Here is a 23,855-nt window from a genome sequence, read left to right on the forward strand (position 1 = left end):
CGCACACGCGGGGCCGGGTTTTCGGCTGCGAGAGCTCGTGCGGCCGCTCGGGCCCCGCCACGGGTCAGCGTTTTCCAGCTGCTGGGATCAGCCTGCGTGAGAACCGGCTCCTTCCCACGCCTGCCGGGCCGTATCCTGCCACCCCTCCTGGGGTAAAAGCCGGGGTGGTGCTCAGATCCGTAGGGACCCGTCGGGCATCGCAGCCCCCTGGTTCCGCTCTCCGGAGGGCAGGGGTGACCGGCGCCGATGCCCGTGGGTGTACGGGTGCCCCCACGGGCCCTGGAGAGCCCAGGGTTGGGATCAGAGCCACCCTGGGACAATGACGGACGTCCCCTTCCGGGGACAAAACCCCCCACCGCGATGGGACGGCGCGGCCGAGCGCTTGGCTCCGGAGCCGGGGTCGCATCCCGCGAGCCCGGGGACGTGCTGTGCAGCACCCCACGGGCGCTGATCCTGCTGCAGCCCCGGCGTGAGCAATTCCAGGCTCGCGCAGCTCCAGCAGACGCCTGGCCTGGTCCCCAGTTTGCTGCTGGGCTGTACTGGGAGGTGAAAAGCACCCTTGGCCGGGGTGTAAGGCTGGTCTTGCCTGCACCAGGCAGTGCTTGAACCCCGCTTCGCCCCAGGGCAGAGCGGGAACGCGCCACGCCGCGGTGCCGGGGCGGATGCGGGAGGCGATGGGGAAGCTCCCGGCACTGCCCGGCAGGAAAGGCTGAGCCCAGAGATGTGGCTGGAGCCCCCGGCACCCTGCGCCCTCCCGCCGGGCGGATGGGACGGGGCAGCACGCGCGGGCGATGCCGTTGTCCGCTGTCAGGGGCAGGAAATCCTTCCCCCACCCCGGTTTCCAAGCCCCGCTGGCCAGTGGTGGCCCTGAATTATCCCCCGCGATATCCAGTTTCCGCAGAGAGCCGGCACGCCATGGGATGGCTGGACACTCTTTCCGGGGCTGTTTCCTATCCCTCCGTGCCGACGTCAGCCCAGTGCCTCCCGGTTTCCACCAGCAACTAGAAGGTTTGGGGGGAGGGTGTCCTTGGCTTTACTTTCTGCTCCTGGGGTGCTGTGTGCCCCCCCAAGGCATCTCGAGCCCCTCCAAAGGCGGGGATGCTCTGGGGCAGGTCCAGGCTGCGGTGGCCGAAATCAGCACGGCTGCATCGGGGCGATCCCAGGCAAGGCTCAGTCTGGGGGGGCAGCCGCGCCCGCAGAGCAGGGCCAGGGGAAAAAGAGGGTGCAAATGGCTGCACGAGGTGTAAACCAGCCCTACTCTCACAGCACGCGCTCGGGAGAGGACCCGGGGCTGAGGGCGGATGCAGAGCGAGGAGCTGGGGCAGGGGAGAGGAGAGTTAGCTACTGCAGGCAGGACCAGGATGGCGGGGGGACACGGAGCCCTTGGGGGTGGGACAGCGCTGAGGACAGGGGGGATTGGGGCTGCGCGTGCTCTAAGCACCGGCGAAGGCCGAGCCTCTCACAGCGCCGCCTTCTCTCGGCGCAATCAGACTGAGCCCTGCGTGGAAGTTTGTATTAAACGTTTACAAGGGTTCAAAAAAGGTGTACAAAAAAGGTAAAGCCACACTTGCCTCTTCTCCTGGGGAGGCTGGTAAAAGCAAACCCCCCATCAGCATCCCCACCTTCCTCAGCTGCTCAATGAGGTGCTTTGCCCAAGGCAAAACACCCCCCCGGCAGCCAGGGGAGGGTTAGCAGAAAGCTCAAATGCTTGATGCTCGTTTACGCTCAGTCCTTAGTAATCTTGACATTATATTTACGCTGCTCTGCTGCAGCCAGGGATGACCCATGTGCCTGGAGAGAGCCTACCCAAAGGGAAAAATCTCCTCGCTGGAGGCCGTAACGGCTGAGGTCTAATAATACAAAAAGCATCAGCGCTCGGGGCTGCTCCCTATACGGGGCAGGCCCTGCACGCACAGTCCACGAATGCCCAGAGAGACTTCTACAGCCATGAAAGAGTGACCTGAGGAGCGGTTCCCTGCGTGCCCCGAGCGTGCAGGAGCCAGGGCTGGGCAAGGGGGGATGGGGAAGGACAGACAGACGCCGGCCAGGACTCAGGTCAGCCCTCACGCCGCAGCAGCATGTTCACATGGGGTAGTTGAGAACGACGTCTTGCTTGGCCAGCTCCAGCAACATGGGGTCATCGAAGAACTTGCTGATGCTCACGTCCTCGCTCAAGCCCTGCAGGGTAACCACAAAACCAGAGGTTATTCCTCTGGCAGCCAGCACTCGTACAGCCATCGCAGCAGAGATCCCACAAAAACGCCCTGGTGTCCCACAGCAAGATAAATTTTCAGGCTCCAGAGGAGGCAGAAGAATTTGCAAGGGATCAGGCATTGCTCAGCAGCTTGAAGACATCTAACAGTCTCTCAGGAAGCTGCAAATATGTGGTTGCTGCTGCTGAGCGTATCTACCAGCTCACTGCTCTCCCAAAGGGCAGCCTGATTCCCTCCGTTCCCTGTGCGGTCCCAGGTGCCCCTCCAACCCCTCAGTCCAGCTCACTAAGCCAGCACAGAAACCAGTTGTTGCTTTTTCTGCAGGACAAACGGACTAAATCAGGCCACCAAGAGGTCAGATGGGCGCTGGGGAGGGAGCGGGGCTCAGGGGATGCTGCAGGACCCCGCTTTTGGCTGGAGTCGCTGCCAGGTCACTCGTTCACAAGACTATCACAGGCCCTGGGACCATCCCAGGCACCAGCAGGCAGCATGAGGGATCAAGAGTGAGGGAAGTCCCCAGGCACAAAGAACATCGGTCCACTCTGGGACCACAGAAGGGACGTGGCATGCCCAAGGGACAACACCGCAACAGCTCAGCTGCTGGTGCAGATGGACACAGGGACGCTACAGGGACTACTCCCAGACCTACCTTCCTACGCCTGGTCTTGATCATGAACTCTCTGGCCAGATGCGGGGCTGGCTGGGGCTCCAGGGGTCGGATGACAATGCTTTTGTCCAAGGGGTCACCAGGCACAATCTGAAAGACAGGGCGAGGACGCGAGAGCGATGCTGAGGGCTGGTTCAACCTCCTGGAGACCCTGAACTGCAACGGGAAACACCCCGGGCCCCGCGGACACCCCCAGCCTTGCTGTGACAGCCCGAACACCCCATCTGTTCTCCTGGCACAGAAAAACTGTCACGTCACTACTGGTGATCATTCCTGCAAGAAGTCACTAACAGAGTGTTGCTAACCCAAGCCAAGAACACGTCCCACCTTCCCACTTGCCGGTGTACTCTAAGACTTCTAAAAACCTGCTAACCAGAGCAACCCACGTGCGTCCCAATCAGCACAACCCTCTCTAGAAATCAGTCACACTTATTCTTTTCAGAGCCAAGCCTCGGGCTTTTACATCTTGACCTTTAAGCCAGCTCCTGGGGCTCAGTCGCTGCTCCCACCTGGCTGTACCACAAGTAGCTGTGCACCTCACAGGCTCACAGTGGTAGCTCCCACAAGACTTGATTTGCCCCAGACAGGGAAGTGGCCAGAGGACAGTATTTTGTCCCAAACTCCATTTTCCATAGGTTTAAAAAGCCGTCTCCAAGAGGCAAAGCCGAAGCGTGGCAACCCAGCAGACCGAGTCAGAGCCCTGCTCCAAGCCCTCTGCTCCAAGCTGCAGAGCACCGAGTGCACCCAAACAGCTTCCCTTCTCCCGGACGAGGACGTCCTCTCTCCAAGCACTAAAGGACCCTTACGCTCAGCAAGCAGCAGCATTCAGCGCTCCCTCGCTAGGGCAAAGGGTGATGTGACTTGGAACAAAGCCGTTGGCTTCTGGCAGACGCTTAACAGCTAGCGTACAAAGCCTCCCCAACTCGAGATCCTTTGAGGATGTTCTCCAGAGAAGCTGGCCTGCCCTGTGTGAGCCGTGGCACTGAGCTCTACTGAAAGCATCTACCTGGTGCCTGATCCTTCCATGTCCCTCTTCCCCATCTCACCAGGGCATGGACTCACCTGCCAGTGGTGGAAGACAGAGAGCGAGAAGGCTTGTCCCTGCGTGTGGGTCCTCAAGTCTGTCTCAAACCCAAATGAATCAATGGCTGGGATGAAGGCTTTGATGGTGTAGAGAGGGGAGCCCGGGATCGGAGCATCTTGCGTCACGTGGCCTCTGCCAACACATCAAAAGATTAGTCATAGGATCACAGAACGGTTTGGGTCGGAAGAGACCTTAAAGATCACCAAGTTCCAACCCCCTGCCATGGGCAGGGACACCTTCCACCAGACCAGGTTGCTCAAAGCCCCGTCTAACCTGGCCTTGAACACTTCCAGGGAGGGGACGTCCACAACTTCTCTGAGCAACCCATTCCAGTGTCTCACCACCCCCATCGTAAAATATTTCTTCCTCATGTCCAATCTAAACCTGCCCTCTGTCAGTTTAAAACCATTACCCCTCGTCCTATCACTACACTTCCTGATAAAGATTCCCTCCCCATCTTTCCTGTAGGCCCCCTTTAAGTACTGGAGGGCCGCTATAAGGTCTCCCCAGAGCCTTCTCTTCTCTAGGCTAAAAACCCCAACTCTCTCAGCCTGTCCTTATAGAGGAGGTGCTCCAGCCCCCTGATCATCTTCATGGCCTCCTCTGGACCCGCTCAAGCAGGTCCACGTCTTTCTCATGCTGGTGGCCCCAGAGCTGAACACATTACACCAGGTGGGGTCTCATGTCCCTTCATATATTGTCCTCTCCGACACTCAGGAAGAACCAGGCACAAACCAAAGGCTGCGTGTGATCCTGGACATCCCCTCCCCACACAGCACAGGGGCTGGGATGAGTCAAAGACGCTTTCAGCTGTCACTTCACACAGATGTCACCCTCTCCCCTTGCTTTACAAGCAGTGAATGTCCCCAGCGAGATGCCAAGCGAGCAGTTGCTGCTTTCCAATACTAAGGTGATGGCAGCTGGTCAGAGCAGCTCACCTCCGCCTGGCCAGGACCGTGTACACCGCAGACACGCAGTCGGCAGGAGCCTGCACCTCCACGAAGTAGTAGGGCTCCATCAGGCGAGGGGTGGCCTGTGGGGAGAAAGGGACACAAGCCACTGAGCCAACAAAATTTGGTTCAAGAGTCAGGGACTGGCATACTCTGGTCAAACGCAGCGCCTGACCGGGGATGAAAGGGTTCCTGCTGCCCCATGGCTGCCCAACCCAACGTCAAACAAACACTGAAAGGAGCTTTTCTCCTTCTCGCCATGAGTCATATGCTCCCCTCTCCCCCACGCCCACCCTTCCCAGCAAGCGAAACAGTAGCAAAAAGAGGAGACAGAGCAAATGCACAAAAGTCTCCAGCCAGACTGGAACGTGATTGCTTGTAAAACCCGTCTGCCAGCCCACAAGGGCACTGGAAACATTAATGGATGAATGCGTCAGTTTAAACCAACATCCTTGGGGCAGATACTGCAGCACACGCGCAACCCACGCTCCTTGGAGCCCACAGGAGCCGGCACAGCGCGAGGTTCAGTCTTTGTCATGCACAGTGTAGTCCTCACCATCAGGAAAGCGGAATACACCACCCTCCGAGCCGTCGGGATGATCTGTCCTCCACCCCGGTGCAAGGGCTCCTGAGCAATCACTGCATCCAGGATCTTAAACTTCACGTTGCGAATCACTGAGGAAGGGCAGAAATGACAGCAAGTGACTCGAGGGGGATGTTCTCTGCCATACCAGCCCCAGCCGTGCATCCCCAGAGACCCTGAGCACACAGCAAACACCCAGACAAAGACCTAGAGCCACCAGAAGTTGTTCTCCTAGATTTAATTCCAGCAGGGAAGGTATGACCATGTCCTAACCCTGCATATCCAAGACGGACAGTTCAGCTGCTTATCTTGCAGGGTGCTCAGTGGTCTGCACCTGAACTATATGAGGAGCAGAGCCAAGCTCTGGGGGAGCCAGCTGCCAGCTAACGAGCCCTAGTTTGTAGGCAGGCGGCAACTGCCGGTGTCTGGGCGCATCTGCAGCCAGGACAAGGGGGAGGTTCTGTTATCTCCCTTGTCACCCATCCCCAGAGCTGTCCCCAGCTGTGGCGTGCAAAAGGAACTGGCCACTGAGGGACTGCACCAGCAAAACCACTTGAGTGCTTAAAGATGGAAGAATTTAATTGACCTTATTAGCTCCACTTCTCTGCAGGTCCTACTTACATTCATCACAGAGAGGCCCTTCCCTGGTCCCCCACTGAAATCCCTGCACAATGCTGTCCTTCACAGAGCCCAGCAGCGACTTGTCCACCTACAGACAGACAGACAGACTGCTTCAGAGACCAAATCTGCATCATGAGGCAGTAACAGACAGAACCCAGTGTTTAAAAGCCAGTTCCTAGAAGAGCAGCAATGTCCCCCAATATCCTCAATGTCCATCCCTCCCTCTCACAGCTCAGGATCATCATCTTCAGAGTTTGGCATCTAGCGCCATAAATTAAGAGAGTCCATATTTTGATAATCCTGAAAGGCAGGTCAATTAGTTGCCAATTTTGAGGATGTTGGCCCAAATAGCAACGCCTGAAAAATAACGGGTGATTTGCTAGCCAGTGTAGGAGTGTTGTGGAGAAAGTACAGCAGATCTGAGATCTGTCAAATCAACAAGCACTCCAACAGCATTAGGACCTTGCTGCAGGTTCTGGAAGGAGCGGTTACCTCTTGGCACCACAGGACAAACGTCTCACTGAAACATAACCCCCCTGTGCTTCTCACCTCTGAGGGCAGCGTATCGTCTACTAGGATGTTTGGGCCAGTGGCATCTGGCCCAAAGGCCCAGATGGAACGGGCAGCCAGCAAATCCCAGTCATATTTGGTCTGGAAGAATTCACCCAGCTTCTTTCTGATAGAAGAAGGGAAGAAATTTTAGGAAATAAGTATCCAACCTGCACTCACAACATATTTATGACCGTTCCCTTCAGGCATAAAAGGGTCTCAGCTTTTTACCTGGAGCAACTCAGTTGCTGGGGCAGGGATGCTCACGGACTAGTTGGTAGCAATATAGACCAGGACCCCTGCCTAGAGGCTGTTGGTTGATACTGTGCACCTTGCAGATCCCAGCATTCCTTTTTTTCCCCCAATTATTTGATTCTAGATGGATTCTACTCTCCCCAGATAGGTCGTACCTGTTCCACGTTATCTGGACCACTTCATTTTCAATGTCCTCTGCAAGTCCCTTCTCCAGAGGCTCAGCAATCATCGTGATCTTGTTCCTGAGAAGAAAGTCAGTTGCAATTAGTCCGCAGAGTGATGGAAATGGGAGTAATTGGCAGGACCTTAGGGACTGCGCACTGACTCGAACATAGGTAGGGAGATGAAGCCATCCATGTCCTTTGCTGTTACTGTCTTGCTTGTAAAGACAGCCCAGGCGCTTAACAACTGCTCTCCGAAGTCTGCTCATCTCCAGAAGCAGATTGCTAAGGGACAGCATGGCTCCATCCCTCCTGCCAGATGTCCAGCGCTCGTCCGGGCTGCAGAAGGAAGCCCATGGGCCAGGCGATATGCCTCTATCAGAGCCGGCACTCGCTGTGTCCGACACACGGGATGTTGCCTTGGAGAACCCCACCAGTGCAAGTAACCAGCCCTCAGAGCAGGTCACTCCACACGCCCAACGGTTCAAAGACCAACCTAAGACTGGAACCTTTCTGTTCCCAAAAATAAGGTTGCCAACCATGGAGAGAGTATATCAGAATAAAAGAGAGTAAGAAGAACCAGAAACCACAGGTGAATACAGGACAGTCATTTTCAACATATGACAGATCATGACTTCCCTGAAAATTCAGGCATTAAAACGTCCTGTGCTCCTAGATTTCACCCTGGTTATTCAGCCTATGTTCCCTCCCAGGCCTCTGTCTTTCAAACGTGTATCTCACAATGCATTGCTGGAGGAGGAAGACAAGACCAGGCTGTAAGACTCCAGTGCATCAGCAGGAAGGAAAAAATTCGTTTCAAGATTAATAACAAATAAGAGAAGACAAAGCTTTTGCTCATGAAATATTTGGGGAGTTATTGGGCTCTTTGGCACCTGCTCCAGGATCCCAACACATCTCCTTGTCTTGGAAACACCACAAAACTGCTGAGAAGGTGTGAAATTTAGCTAAAAGAAAAAAGGAGGATGTGGATCTGTCTTTATTCCCTCCATTCTGAGAGTTCCTACAAAGCCCAGAAACATCCCTGGGACTCAAGTGTCTTACTGAGGAGTTCAGCGGAGCTGCTGCCACGGCACGTGGCACGCACCACTTGTCTGGACAACAGCCACTGAGAACAGACCCCTAGGAGGGGAAGAAGTCTAGTCTGCAGGGAACCCCTCCATCCGCCTGTCTCCAATGCCCAGCTCGCCCAGGGGCTCTTACTTCTTGTTGGGTGTCTCAGCAAAGCACTTTAGGGAGGACGTTTCCACCACCGTCTCGCAGAATGTCACAACTGGATCGGCGACCTGGAATAACGACAACAGGTTTGTAAGGTTTTCAAGTCCTTTTTTGCTTTTAAAGAGACTGTTTGAAACCTTCAAAAAGAAAAAAACTGGTTCATCCGCCAGTGTTTTAACCAGCCTTGTGGACGAACCACTGAGGCTTGCACAGGCAGCTTTACTAATTCCTTCATTCAAACAAGACAGGAATATTTAAACCTAATTCCAGGTATGAATTTATTTGTTTGACGCTAGCGAGGCAATGGCTGAAGTACAGGAAAAGGCTGGAACATGGTCACACCCCCCTCTCCAAGCCAATTTTCAGGCTCTCAATCACAATGGTGTGACCCAGTCAGGCTGTAAGAGTTACTTTTGCATCCTAACAGCTCTTTTTTTCCTTTTAAAAGGACATAACAAAATCCATGCTGTACGTTTGACTAGGTTTATTTTCCCATTCTTCCGAGATAGGGGGACAAACCCACCTCCCCAGCTGGGAAAATCCCTCTCATTTCCTCACCTTGATATCAATCTCGGAATACATCTTCCGTAGATCGTGCATCACACAATCCAGGTAGAGCTCCCCCGTCCCCAGGATCACATGCTCCCCAGACTCTTCCACCTGAAAAATAAGAGAGGGGTTCAACTGACAGCGTTACTGCTCACAGGCCCTTGTCTTCCAGGCTCCTACACAAGCCTGAGGAAGTACTAGCTTTAAATAAATTGGTTAGGATCAGAGCACCCCAAGGAAAACTCCCACAGCCTTTTCTAGCAGAAAGCGCTGATGTGCTCTGCAGAAAGCTGCTTCCCTGGCACAGCAAGGTGTGTGTTTTTCTGTGGATTTACAGTTTTCTGCTATTTCCACATGATTTATGAGATCAACTGCAACAGCATGAAAAAAACCCACAACAAACAAAACAACCTACAGGAAAAAATTATTTATTTTAAAGACCAGCCTACAAGGTAGCCCACATCATGAGCTGAAAACAGCCATACACCAGAAATACCTTAGTAGTAAGCGAGGGGTAACTCTTGTTGACTTTGCGGAGGCCATCTAACATTTTGGGGAGCTCCGAGGGGTTGACCGGTTCTACAGCTATTTTGATGACAGATGTGGTGTTGAACTTCAAAGGACGGAAGATCTGAGCCTGAAACCAGATAAGGACAAAGAGCTGAATCTCTGCATCATTAGATGGCCACTGGAGTTAGAAGGTGTTTGAAGCTGTTTCCCTTAGCGGCTCTTGTGCCCTGGCCAAGGTTTCTTTAACCTCACCATCGGAGCTTTTGGGATGCGCTCCATCACCTTGACTCTCTGTAAAGCTGAGCGATACCAGCTATGCACAGTACCTCCTCATTGCCCCGAGGCTCCGTGACGGTTGCAGTCTTCACTATGGGCTGGTCCACCCCTTCTATCAGCACCCAGTTGCCAGCAGGAACCCGGTTTACTTCAATGTGATACCTAAAAGGCAGGGGAGCATCACTGCAGCGCTCGCTGCTGCCAGTCTCAGGCCCCTTGCAACGCTGTCCTCCTCCCCGTCCCTGGCAGCGATGACTCCAGCTGACTCCTCTCCCAAATGAACGCATTGCCAGAACTTTCTGTACCTCGCAACAGAGATCCAGAGGCGTCCAACAGTGCAGATCTGGGAATCCTCCTCATCTTCCAGGGTGTAGTTTTCTCCAAGGACCTTCACAGGCTGCCCAGCATGGATGGTACCACTAAGCACTCTGCCAAAGGCGTGGAACTGAACGCCGTCGTCTGTGCTGTACATTTTCGTTGTGTGACACATCAGCGGACCCTTTCCAGGAGAGGGAGGGGGAGAGACAGAGAGAGAGAGAGAGAGAGAGAAATAAGCCTCTTTCAAAATACAGTCAAGAAACAGACACAGACTTGGTAGAACTCATGGATACAAAGGGATTAATGGGCTGGAACTTAGAAACACTTCTTTTGACTTGCCAAGTCCTTCATTTCATAGAATCATAGAATCATTAAGGTTGGAAAAGACCTCTAAGATGATCGAGTCCAACCGTCAACCCAACACTCCCATGCCCACTACACCATGTCCCTAAGCGCCTCATCTACACGGCTTTTAAATACCTCCAGGGATGGGGACTCCACCACTTCCCTGGGCAGCCTGGTCCAAGGCCTGACCACTCTTTCAGTAAAGAAATTTCTCCTAATGTCCAATTTCTCCTAATTTCCTTCCACTTGAAGCCTTACATCTCCTTGCCCTGTATGGAGACACCCGGAATGACTTTGGTGGACTTTTCTGGAGCAATCCTCTCTCCTCTTGTGGAGCAGTAAATAGGGGTTGGGACAAGGCCATGAGAAGAAATGTCATCTGCTGGACTGCAAACCAGCTCGGGGCTCCACAGATCACAGCTCTCAGTCCCATAAGGTCACTCCACAACTGGTGACCTGGTGACAGTCACCACTGTATAATTTTATGCGGGTAATCACAACTCATTAAAACAAGCGATTCATTTTCTCTCCAGACATTAGAGCAAAAGTCACGGGCAAATTCCTCACTAGCTGCTGGCTGGCATTGGTGGCTCTAGACAACTCTGAATGACAGCTCAGTACAAGCTGTTTGAGGAGGAAGGTTTTTGCAAGGCTTTGATAGGAAAGGTGCTGACTAACTAATGTAGGGCTATTTTTATCAGTATAGTTCAGATCAGTTTTCTCAGAGTTTGGAGAGAGAATCAAACTTCAAGGAAAAGGGACAAAAAGGCAGCGAAAGGACACAAAATCACCCTGCAGTTCCCACATGCTCTGAAGTCCTGACCTAGTCCTGTTCTTCTCTGAACACTGTCAAACAATTCTCTCTCTCAAGGGCTGCCCTGGCAGGCAACTAAAGTTTCTCAGAGTGAAGAAATTTGTTTCGGTATCGGATGAGAGGTTTCAAAATGCTGGAAGTCAAATCTGTGCAGATGGCTGTCTCGGAGGCAGCTGCCCTGTCAAGGCAGTGAAAGGAGGGCATATTTGCCACGCTTTTGGACACTCAGAGCAAAGCAGAAGAGTTTCCTTACGTCAGGGTCGCATTCACTCATGGCCTCCCCTAAATCAGAGTCGACGCCACCAGTGTAGGTATGCTCGATTTTCGTCTTGGCTCCCACCTTCGGGGAGGGGATATGCTGCACACACATGTCCACAAAGCCTGGAAAAGTAATACTTCATGAGAACATGGTTAAGCAGTGTAGAGGAAAGAAACGGACTCCAATAAACACAAGGCAAAGCCATTCTGACTGCAGCGCACCCTCAGCAATGGGGAAGATGCGAGCAGTGTCTCAAGCTGTCCTTTGGGCTTAATATTTTATATTTGGAAAGCTGAGAAGGGATCTGTGCAAGTGAGCACTCCATGGCTGTAATACAGCCCTTAACTCTGTTGATGTGAGACTAGGGCATGGGGAAGATTGTGGAGGGGAAGACAAACAGCGTTTACCTGTGAATTCCCCAAAGAACTTCTTGCAGACAAGCCGCAGGAGGGGCCGAATGTTCAATTTCAATTCCTCTTTGGTCAGGTGGATGCCAAGTTCATCCAGAGTCCTGGGCAGGGTTGTGTCCACATCCCCCACCACCTGCAGGACAAAAAGCATCACTCTCAGCTTTGCTGCGGGGGTCCAAGCTAATAAATCCTAGATGCAGCTTTACACACCAGCCGTCACCCTCAGGGCTCTTGACCTGCTCTGGTTTAGAGCTCACACGAGAACTGGCTGGCTGGTTCAAATTATCACTCGGCTGATATTAAGGCGTACTAGAAAGAGCAAAGGCAGTTCTATTAACTGTGCAAATAGAGGGCTGTATTTGCAAGGAGTAACTGTTAAGGAGTTGCTCACCGTTGCTTTGCACCCCCAAACCCAGAAATATGTGAAGATCCCGCTGCACTACAGACAGGCGAGCCCCCCAGGCACCGGACACACCACCACCCAGAGTTCAGCCCTTGCCTGCTCCTATCTGGCACTGTGGGAAGAAGAATGAACCACCACACACCTGAGCCAAGATCTTGTACAGCGGCTCCAGAATGAACTCCACAAAACTGCGCTGGGAACTGCTCGTTGGGGCCTTTTTAGTGAACTTGCGGCTGTTGGGGGACAAAAGGAGAGACATGAGGAGCAAGCGCTCTGCAGCCTGAAAAGCACCCTTACTGCAAACACAGCCTCTGCCCTTCCCAGGTTATCTTCTCCCTCCCAACCTCCCTGGGAAGCAGTCATGGACACAGGAGTCACGCTTACTCCAAGCGAAGGCCAGAAAAGGCTCTCTGCTCCTGCTTACGGGATTCAGGAGGACCACATGGATTCACACCAAGCAGGGGGCCCGACTCAACCTTTCCCAGATACTACTCCATCACAGGATCATAGGACAACTCAGGTTGGAAGGGACCTTGGGTGGTCACTAGCCCACATTTACAGGGAAAGGAGAGAAAAACCCATCAATAAGCTAATGGACATTTAAACAGGCTTCTTACGTCTTCGGGTTGAAGTAGATGTCACCCCAAAGCCGCTTTGCAAACTCCTGATAATTGATATCTCCTAAAGGGAAAAACCAAATGACAAAAGTCTCTCAGATGTCACTGTATTTCTCTCATCTTGGAAATCTTTGGTTTTTGGCTTTTAAAACAACCCTGAGGATTCAATTTAATGGACTGATGCTGGTGAGTGAACGCTTGGTCCCAATTCTGAATAAATGATTAAGCCCTCTCCCGGGGAGACCAGGCAGAGCGTTGGGCAGAAAAGAGTCCACTGAGGACGACAGCAGCAGCCCAGGTACACCGTGGGTTGGCACACTTGCTTCTCAGGAACATTTCAACTCTCTCAATTACGCACAAGGTCAGAGCTGAGAAGACCTGGTCTGCCGGTCGCCGCGCTGCAGGAACCCAGTTACATCTGCTTCATTTTCCAAACGTTAATGCTGCAACCTGACGCTGTAGTGCCAAGGTGCTGGGATGGCTTACACCCCATCTGCCCTGCAGGCTTATCACAAGCATTTTCTGCCTTGCTGAACATCTCCAGGTTCTTTTCTCTTTTTCAGCTGATGCACTAAGCACATAGCCAAATACCTAAGTGCTGAAGGAATAGTGTAGTGCTTGGCTGTCATGGTGAATTTACAAATAATAAGTCAGCGGTGATAATTTACAGCAGTTTCCAAACAAGCTTTTGCTGTGGGCAGATGTGCAAGCACAAGAAATGTCATGGTGGCTGCGGTTTTGACAGTTAAACTACTACAACTCATGTTATTTGAAGTGTGGTGGCTGCACATAAAATCCCTGGTGGCCACAGTCGAATATTACCGACTTCAAGTACCCGCTCAGCTCACGTCTGCCCCACATGGATGGCATCTCCTACCGACTGTGCCTGCATCTTTACCAGTCCCCCAAAGAAGGGGTCTCATCCTAGCAGGCATTGAGTTAATGCCGTGACGCCCAGGGAGCTCATTTATTTCTCCAAACTCACGAGGACACACAATAGTCCTGACACATCAGTCCCTGACCTCTACAACTTCATCCTTCCTCGGGCTAACTTCTTTGCAAGAGCTAGGCCAGCTGCTTTACAACATCCTTCCTCCCCTGCTCACGGCTCCTACACATCACCCCGAATTCCCCAGTGTGAGACTTCAAAAACCTTGGCTGTACAGCTGGCTAATGCAAGCAAAAGGCCCACTTTTACAAGTGGCAGATTGCCTTGAGTGGGCACCTGGGGAACAGAAAATTAAATCAAAGCCAGAAAAAGACAGTTTCTTAAAAAAGAAAGAGGGCAAGAGTGCAAAACCTTGTGGGCCAAGCTTGCGCCCAGCTGCAGCTGAGTCTCAGATTCTGGAGGCTTTTGTGAAAAGGCAAGGCAGAACTTAACTGCTTCGCTTCTGAGCTGTTCTGATAAGGAGGCAAAGCACAACACTTACACTTGCCTTCAACTGCAGGACTTGCTGTTTCTGCTTAAGGGTATGAATAAAATATTGGCTTCTGACTCAAGAGACATTTATCAGGAGAAACTATCTAGCTAAAGCCAAGTTAGAACTGTATTTTTGCTTTTTACCACCCAGGGCTCAGATCTGCAGTAACTCTCAACTCCTAGAAACTCAAGAGCGCATATACTGACCATATATGTGCAGTGAAAGCCAAAGCTGAATGACTCAGAAAGCCTCAACAAAACAGGTTAGGAAATGAGATGTTAAAGTGTACAAGGTTTCTGGATAATCCTCACCATATGTGTCTGCATAAATCTTTGCAAAAGATCCCAGCGTGAAGCAGATGCTGTACTGTGAACTGGAGAAACACACGTTCCCCAGAAGGGGAGACAGAACGAGGTTCTCATCGGTGGAATACATGCTGAGAGGAGACAGTTTTTAGAGACAAAAAAAAAATAAAATCAATGTTGTGAACCAAGGAAGACACTTAAATCCACTTCCCACACCAAACAGCAGTATGTGATAGGCAAGGACTCTACACTGCCAAATAGCATCTTAAAATGGGCTGCAGCATGCTTGCCATCAGAATTTCAGGGTCAGTATTTTATGACTATAAATTTTAAAGCATTAGTGTACAAATAAATATTTAAAGACCTGGAACTAAAAAGTTACCAGCACAACTGCTTTGTATTTTTTTGTCAGGTAGAGTTTTTCTTCCCCTAAAAAAAGGCAGCAAAGTTGGTCAACCAAGCAAGGGAAAAGATAATACAGGGCAAATAACGTAGGGATAGAATTGAATCGAAACAGTTTTAATGAGTTCACAAGCATGCTAGACAGGATAAATCATCCTGCTCTGAGCTGCCTGATGCCAGTAGCCATTGAACAGAGACACATGCAAGTGAGCTCCTGTGCAAATTCGGTTTGGGGTTATATAGGCTGCAGAGCAGACAGACACAAATTGAAGGGAAGAATGCTGTTAAGAACACCACCTGGATGCAGAAGAACCCACAGAAACGATGCATTGCTACTGTGAATCTAGAGATGTCCCTCCTTTCTCTGGGCAGGGTCTTGCAAGGAGATTTGACCACAGCAATATCACAGTCTTTGTTCAGAGGTTGGGACAGCGAGTTCCTATTAGTTTTGTAACAAACGTTTAGGAGCTTTGAGACATCTTGGCCTACAATTTGGGATACAGCCTGGACAATTTCAGCATATTTGAGACATCTGGGAGCACTGAAGTTCCCTGCTCCAGTCATATGTCCACTTTCCCTACTTTTTAATGGGGGAAAAAGAGCTGATCCCATGAAGCTGGTCAGAATTCAGGCAGGATTGGCCCTTCCTGTATAATTCAATATATTGGCTGAGATGAATTTCCAGTGGTTCCTCCTGTCCCATATTCTATGATTCAACACATCAAGAGACAAACTCATGAGTTTTTAGGCACACATAGTGCTCCCAGAGAAAAGCACCTGCAATGGAACAGGGACAGCAAGCACTAACAACGCCTCATCCCAAACACCCATACCTGATCAGACCATTAACTTCGTCTACGATATGTCGGAGTTTGTAATAAGCATCTGTAGGGGGCAATTTCAGCTCCAGGATCAGTCGGTCTATCTTGTTGATGCACACGGTCACTGCGAGCCTTTCCTGCACCGCGTGCTTGATCAGCCTCTCTGTGTTCAGCATCACCTGCGGGGAATAATGAGCACAAACACCCCTAGAGAAAGCCCTCCACAAAATGCCATCTAGGGCGTGACAGACAAAGCAGCGACCCTTACGCACAGGGCTGCAACTCTGTAGAAAAGCCTAAGCTCAGCCACCCGCGATCAGCTAATCTTCCTGAAATTTAGAAGTAGGTGCTAACCCAACCGAATTCCTTGAATTCCTACCCCTTGGACATCTCTGATATTAATAACCTGCTCCATTTTAGTTATCATGGGGATGGAGATGCAAACCAGTCAGATAATCAGCCTACAGGTCACACGCACCACATTAGCCCTGGACACAGAAGCCAGAGGCTTGACTCCCTGTTTTGGCTGGAAAACACTCTCGCTTCCCAAACTGTCCTCCGAAAACCCTTCACCCCGGAAAGCTGAACCCATCCCAGGCCTTCATGCTAAGGCAGGAGGAAGAGACTTTGAAGTTAACCCCTAGGAGAACCTGGCACTCACCCCCTCAGCCGCATCAATGAAAAGTACAACGCCGTCCGAAATACGAAGGCCAGCTGTCACCTCGTCAGAAAAATTGACGTGACCTTCAAAAACACAAAACGGTAGTGAGAACCAGAGTAAGTCCTGACACCAGCAGCGCAGAGGGTGGAAAGCCACCCGTCTGCTCCACAGCTTGCTCTGGTCACTGGTATCCAGTGAGGCAGAACACAGATGGCTTCGTCCTCAGCCAGGGACCTGGGAGAGGCTGCCAGAGCTCCGTATAGGGATTCGCTTCAGCTTTAATGCTATTTTTTGAGAATAAACACAGCAACTCATTTAACAGGCACTTTTCCTCACATTTGTTACTGTTTTTCTCACAGCTCTGTGCAAGTACTTCAGGAAAAGGAGGAAGATTACTTCTCACCAAAGAACAACAGATGCCTCTCCCTCCAGTCTCCTCCTGCGCTCTAACCTCCCTCATCTTGAGCTGTAACTCAACAGATGTGTCCCAAGACCCTCTTTCCTAAAGTTTGGTTTCTCACAACAAGTTGATCCGTGATTATGTTCCCCTCACAGGAGCTTGTCAGAGGCTCGAGGGAACTTGCTGAGTCTCACTGTGGGGCAATAGCATTTGAGAAAAGCATGGTCCCCATTGCGCATGAGACCTGAAAAATCCAATTCTACATGTGCTTCTTGTATACTTGAATGAAACACGTTTTCAGGCCTGCTAATCAGAAACACGAGCTTGACTAAAAGCCAGCTGCACAGTTGTTACCGCTGGAAGTGATTTCAGAAGAATGAACTTAGCTAAAGGCTCAGGACTAGGCTGGAATCATCTACACAAAAAACAAAACAAAACATGGGTTTCCGTCTGTGAAAGAAAACTTCCCAGGGTTTCACTGCACCTAAGTGACATTTCCAGATGAATCAGTGAGGTTTCAGGGTATAGATTCTTTGTTTTTCCGAGAGCCAATGCTACACAATCCCACCGCAATCCAACACAGAAGCTCTTTGAAGGCCCTCATTAACCACCACTGCACATGTTTTCACTGCTCTGCTCCTGTCAATAGCACTATCCAGAGGACCAAAGGAGTTTATTAATGAGAGAAACCTTGGTTCACATGGTCCAAGGTTTCTGCTCCACACATCAAGCTGCCTTCAGCTAAGCGCATCCCAAAACAGGATGTTCAGGATTACACAATCACCTGGCGTGTCGATGATGTTGAAGAGAAAAGACTTTCCTTTGGTGTCCGGCAGAACAATAGTCACTGGTGTGCTCTTGATCCCTACTCCCCTCTGAAAGACAGGAAACCAGGATTATCAGTTAAAAGAAAAAAGATACATCACCATGTAAAGATGTAAAAGATGACCAAAGAAAAAACAGAAAGATGGAAAGAAGTAAACATCCATCCAGAACATCCTGTTACTGCCAGGGAGGGAGTAACAACCTCAGATTCCTGGGCAGTACCCAGCCCAGCTCCTCCATCCATACTGGTTCAGACTGGTGAGTTACCATTGCACAATCCATGCCGCACTTCAGCTGAGGAAGTATAATACGCAACGCCAGAGACAGAAGATGTACGTTTTTCTGTGCTTTTTGCCCTTCTGCTGCTATCAAGTTATACCTCAAAGCATAAGATTTGATTGCCCAGAGTATAAAGTAGAGAATTAAGATGAAGAGAAAGAAACGCTTCATAGGATTGTTCCGGTCATGACAATATTTAGCGAGTAGGACAAAATAAGATTCCCATTCACGCCCAACCACATGGAGTCAGAGCACCCAGTTAAGAGTTCCCGTCAAAGGAAACAGAGGAGAAATAAGTTTATTTTGAAATTATAGTTTTTCTCCCCATCTATCATTGCTGCGAACCCCTTCCACCTCTTTCCCTCAAAGAAAATAGGAGTTACCCATATGTTGGGATAACTCTGGTATAGATTTTCATCATTACACAGGTTATCATCTCAGACAAATAAAATCACACATGGAGATGAGGCTTGCAGGAAATGGAAGAAACTTGGACCAGGGATCTTACTGAGGCAAACAAGAAGAGCAGATCATTTTATTGATAAAGAAAACAACCAAAATGTGGAAGGCACAAAAAGCTGTTAAAATGGAAGAGGAAACTACCTACAGTAAGTAACTGTGAGTAAAGCATGAGACAACCAGATAAACATCCCTGCCTATTCTACAAGACTCACTCACCTCTTGCTCTGTGAACAATATATCAGTGTAGCAAAGCTGCAAAGACAAAACAAAAGTCAGAACATCACATTTTGGTATCAAATATTAAGTTTGACGCAGGACACAATAATTCTTTACACATGGTTAAAGTGGCAAGTAAGTGACAGAGACAGAATTAGGACTGAGCTCTGGCTTTCCAATCCTACTTTCTAATCACTAAAACACATTTTCCCCATGTACAGTCACGCTCCCTCCGAGTGCAATAGCCAACCCGTGTTCCCCAGGGCAGGAATACACCAAAAGCTCACTTACGTCCTGGTCATAGCGCTTCCGGATTTCTGGGTGTGTCTGTTCTATCAGGCAGTCAACAAAACACGTCTGAAAAATATCGGACCACAAGAGAAAGGAGGTGATTGTATTCAGACAGATAAATACAACTACAATCCCATCCAGTAGCAGTACCGAGAAAGTTGGGCACATTATTGTTTCCACGTGGCTGAAAGAAAACCTACAAATAACTGCATTAGCAAGAGGAGCAGAAAGAGACTGCTGCTGCGGAGATCAAGGGATCAAGAGCAACGGTAAAAGTAAGCAACAAACAGATCCTTACTACTACCCGATATACGTTGGATAGTCACACTACCTTGCCGTGGTGAAGGTGCCCACACAGAGTCACATTTCTAATTAGCTCCGAGTTGTCCATCAGATCTGCCAGGAAACTGGAGGAACAAAATACAAAAGACTGTTGGAGGCTTCTGCTGTGTCTAAGAAAAGTAGGCGCCATTTCAGCTACACTTTCTATCCAAGGTGCCCCCTGAATCCTCTCCAAACTTTCATTCTGCCAATGCCCTGCGGAGGAAGAATCCCACTTTCCAGATGGGGAGGAGAAGAGAGTTGGAGTCCTAGACAGATGGCAGTGGGTGGGAGGATACGGAGCTGGTAAAACTGCCAGCGATGGAATATTATTGAATATTTTTCTTCTCTTCTAGTCAGTATTAGAGCAAAAGTCACATCCATGTACTCAGATGATGAAATACTTCCACTCAAATAGTGGCAGGCAGTCAAGTAAATCACAGAGCTGGATAACAAGCACCCCACACAGTTTTTGAAGATAGCCACGGGGCTCCACAGACCATTAATTATGATTTTCAGGTCTTAAAACAGCGATGTTCCCAGGGACTCAAGGAAACAGTAATGGAATTTAAAACTTTTTAGAATCAGCAACTGAGCTGGGTATGGGCCGGTCACTTCTGCATGGATCCTGGCCAAAATATAATTGAGATCCCAAATTACCAACTCCTCTAAAAAATAATGGGAGGCTATAAAACAAGTATCCATTGTTATGGGTCTGCAGAAAATAAGTGCTGTCAACTAATCTCCTTTTTAGGAAGATTTAATTTTCACCAATGCAGTAGACTTCTTAACGTACAACATTTTGATTAAGAGCTAAAAAATACAAAAATCAATAATAATACTGATTAAAAGCTTGCTTATTGGTCTTAAAATAAGGCTAAATGGGAAATCAATACCAAGCTTGCAGGTTTCTGGTTAAGTCCCACGGGGAATTCCTCCTGGCCCCATCCTAACCATTTATATCAACGAACAGGATGAAGAGGAATTCATTACAGATGGAACGAGCGGAGGACACAGGGATCAGCAAAGCGGTAGATAATGAAGAGCACAGGTCATTGACTAAGAGCAAAATGGACTGCTTAGAAAAGTAAGACCCAGCTGGCTCTTTGGTTTACATCTGGCTACATCAAAAACCTCTCTGATCAACGAACACGGCCAAACTGACAGCATCAGGGGACAGCCCCGAGAAGCAGCCATTCCGAAAAGGTCCTGGGCATCCAAGGAACCAACTGACTGAATACGAACTCCAGTGAAATTTTGTTGCCGGAAAATAACGGGATCCTGGATGATAGGCAGAGGGACTGCTCACGCTGGGGTCTGTTTGGCACACAGGGAACTGCTACTCAGCCTGCATCTGGTTCTGGGATCTACACTTGAAGACGACTACTAAAAATTGGAAAAAATGGAGCTTTTTCCATGAAGTGGCGTATGGAAAGATGAGCCTAACAAGACACTCATGCAGCTCAATCTGTTCATCCTCAAATAGCAGGCAACATACAGAAACACTGTACACGCGAGGACACGGAGCCCCTCCACCCATCGACAAAATGTAGACGTTGATGCTAAGATTATATATTTTTAACAGAGAAAGTAAACAACTGTTTTTATTCCTTTCCAAAGTTGCATGAGATATTATATCTCGGCTTTTAAATTTGTTTGGAATTTTTTCCAGGGTTTTCTCTCAGCCCTGGTGTCCCAGGGGCTGCTTTGCGGGGCACAACCAGCAGACACCATCAAGTGCAGCAGAAGTGCAGCTTAGCTGCAGCGTTATGCTGAGCTACGACACAACTTAGCATACAACCGATGGCATAAAAATTCCCCCTGGAAACTCCTCCAGATGGGAATTAATTTGAGGCAGCAGTAGGCCAATGGTCACCGGGATCAATCCAAAATGTCCCAGTATGAGATGTGCCACACACTGACCGTATAAATATTTCTTGAGCCAGTCAAGAAAACTCGCCTTCAGCAAATCTGCACCCCAAGGGTTTCCGATCATCAAGCTTTGTACCAGCTGCCACGGTAAGATTTACATTTTAGTGTCAGAAAACTATGCACTACGCTGCATTACGTGGAAGGAAAAAAATCCGTAAAATCGTTAGTCTTGTACTTTCTTCCTCTTCTTTTGGTTCAAAATCTGGGAAACGGCTGAACTCAGTTCTGTTGCTGGTGTCAGTAAGAAACAAAGCCAATGCCCTCCGAAATCTGCCTCCTCCACATAGTACACACCACTCTGCCTCCCTACCTTTGCCTGCAAACAACCAAAATTGAGGAAATCACAGCACAGATGGCTTGAGCCAACGTACACGCTTAAAACCCCTACATATTACTTACTCCATCTCATAGACGGTGACCGGTAACGTCTGTTCCATCAGAGAGAATTTTTTTGTTTTCACAGGTTTAATAATAGGCTCTGAAAACAAGAGAAAGAACAATAAAACACTGTTACCAGAGACCCTGAACCCAGCAGGCTCAGAAACCATCGTAGGGAATGGGGACTTTTGCAGACAAACCCACAATTTTCAAGCTGGCAGATTCTCTTAGCTTTTTATAAAAGCAGTTGTACTAGATGATCGTTATAGGTCCCTTCCAACTGAACTATACTATTCTACTACAGAAGGATCAAATGAAATGACTTAAATGCATTTTCATTTCTCCTTAAATATCTTTCTAGTATCTGCTGATATCTGTTCTGCAAAAGATAGTTTGTTTAGCATTTCTAATAATCCCCAGTGCCAAAATCTGCGCACCGCTAGACAAACAAGAGTCTACGCGTTCCTGGGGCTGAGAGGGAATTTGAAAGGGTCATTAAAACCGATGGAGAGAACGGAAGGGAACATTATTTTCCCTTTTCCAAGGATCCACCAAGAGTCTTCTCCCCGCTCTGTACCCAACTCCTTGCTTCCTCACCACTTACCAGTGAGAGGCTGCGTGTCTTCCTCTTGTACTATCGTCTCTACTTCAGGCCCATAGACCTCCTCGGCGGTGGGATAGTACTTCTTATCCTCATGCAGCACCACCTCCATCCCAGGGTGGTCCTCATCATGGTCCCCCATATCGTCGTCATCATCATCATCCTCGAGCTGCAACCAACGCTCACATTTAGCTGCTGCTGGCACCAAAGTCCTTTACGAACACCAATCACCCCAGAAGGTACAGGCTCAGAATCGAAAGAGAGCTACAAACCCAGCCAGGGAACCACCAACACAGCTCCGGCACTTCACATCAGGTGGCAGAGCAGCTTGCAGAGGTGCCCTCTGTAAGCAACACACACCTTCCTGCTGCGGGACAGCTTGAAAATGAACAGCAAGAGGACTCGCAGCGACTCCCACCCCTCGCTCGCGCACACAACGCAACCCCGACCGCACACAGACACCACTTGCAGATGAACTGCAGGAACGGGGGACTAGAAGGGGCTCCCTCGGTCCTCCGATGCTTTCCCCGTCGTGGCACAGCGGCCTCTGCTGTGCTCCCTGCCCCCGGCGCTCTCCTCTAGCGTCTGTGGAGTCTGGCTCTGCCTTTGCCACCCGGGAGCTGAGCTCCTTGCAATGCTGCTGCAGCATCAGTGCATGTTACTAAAGGCCTGAAGACCTGACAAATGGACACGGATTCTCCATTTGATTGAATACAAATAAAAATGCCAAACATGGCTTGAGCTACAGAAGCTCCAGTTCTTATCGCGATTCAGGCAGAAACTTTCTCTTTCCCTTTATGACAGGAACAGGAGGGCAGCTTTTGCTGAATCCTTTAAAAACCAAATCCACTCTGACCCTCAGGGGTCAAATGCCACCACTGAACAACGCCTGACTGCAGAACCAGAGCCCGGCATGGAAAAGGAATCACCGGCAGCTTGTGAAGACCGTGGTGCTCAGCCCCTGCTCCCCTGGGGGGGACGGGGCAGGATGAGGCCCGCACCAGGCTCCCGTGGGACGCTGCCCCTCCACCCATCCCACCGCTCACCTCGTCCAGATCCTTGGACTCTCTGCCCAACTCGTCGTCGTCATCGTCCGAGTCCAGCTCCGGCCCGATGTAGTTCCCAAACTCGTCGTACAGGTCGGTGTCCATGCTGGGGGCGGGGAGGGGGTCGGAGGAGGGTGCGGACTCTGCCCCGCGCCACCCACAGCACCCAGCACCGCGCCGCACCGGGGGTCCCTGCCCTGCCCCTGCCCCTGCCCGGCCCCGGCCTGCACCGTGCGCAACCCCCCAGGCCCGCCCGCCCCTCACCGGAGCCCTGCACCGCCCCGAGGGCCCCGGCCTGCCCTCCGAGCGCCCTCCGCCTTCACCGCCCCCTCCCCGGGTCCCTCCCCTCACCCTCACCGCCCGCTGCCCGGATCCCCCGGCGCCCCCGGGCCTACCTCGGCCTCGGCCCCGGCCCCGGTCCCGCTCTCACCCGCCGCGCTGCCCTCGCCGCCGGGGCCGCCGACACCGCCGCAGAAGGCCCCCGGGCTGCCCGCTCTGCCTGTCGCGACAGAGCCCCCCCCAGCGCCCTCCGTCAGCGCCGCGCCCGCAGGGAAAGGGGCGAGCGGGGCGGGCGAGGCCGAGGACGGTCCCGGCGGGGTCCCGGAGGCCGCGGGTCGGGCCGGACCGCTCGGCGCGGCGGGGCCGGTTCTGTCAGGCGCGGCCCGGGCAGCCCC

The 23,855-nt window shown here is 50.8% G+C and overlaps 1 protein-coding gene across 3 annotated transcripts; it reads right to left on the reverse strand.

Annotated features, from left to right (window-relative positions):
- Positions 1-1,505: 1,505 nt before the first annotated feature.
- On the reverse strand, positions 1,506-23,692 carry EFTUD2 (elongation factor Tu GTP binding domain containing 2). 3 transcript variants are annotated; one of them, XM_075171176.1, is made up of 28 exons: positions 23,612-23,692; positions 23,182-23,287; positions 22,139-22,304; positions 21,556-21,634; positions 19,235-19,310; positions 18,904-18,969; positions 18,613-18,648; positions 17,615-17,705; positions 16,431-16,513; positions 15,782-15,948; positions 14,553-14,677; positions 12,821-12,884; positions 12,346-12,436; positions 11,798-11,933; positions 11,385-11,512; positions 9,960-10,153; positions 9,705-9,816; positions 9,365-9,505; positions 8,878-8,979; positions 8,305-8,387; positions 7,078-7,164; positions 6,668-6,794; positions 6,119-6,206; positions 5,471-5,589; positions 4,903-4,997; positions 3,943-4,096; positions 2,863-2,970; positions 1,506-2,178 (listed from the first exon to the last, which is right to left on the reverse strand). In XM_075171176.1, the coding sequence occupies exons 2-28, from the start codon at positions 23,284-23,286 to the stop codon at positions 2,083-2,085; spliced, it is 2,919 nt and encodes a 972-aa protein (XP_075027277.1). In that variant the 5' UTR covers position 23,287; positions 23,612-23,692; the 3' UTR covers positions 1,506-2,082. The 3 variants fall into 3 exon arrangements, with proteins under 3 accessions (XP_075027277.1, XP_075027276.1, XP_075027278.1); XM_075171175.1 differs by having other exon boundaries at positions 23,583-23,645; XM_075171177.1 differs by having other exon boundaries at positions 23,577-23,643.
- Between the last annotated feature and the right edge of the window lie 163 nt (positions 23,693-23,855).

The sequence above is a fragment of the Calonectris borealis genome, chromosome 22 (assembly GCF_964195595.1).
Source record: "Calonectris borealis chromosome 22, bCalBor7.hap1.2, whole genome shotgun sequence".
NCBI lineage: Eukaryota > Metazoa > Chordata > Aves > Procellariiformes > Procellariidae > Calonectris > Calonectris borealis.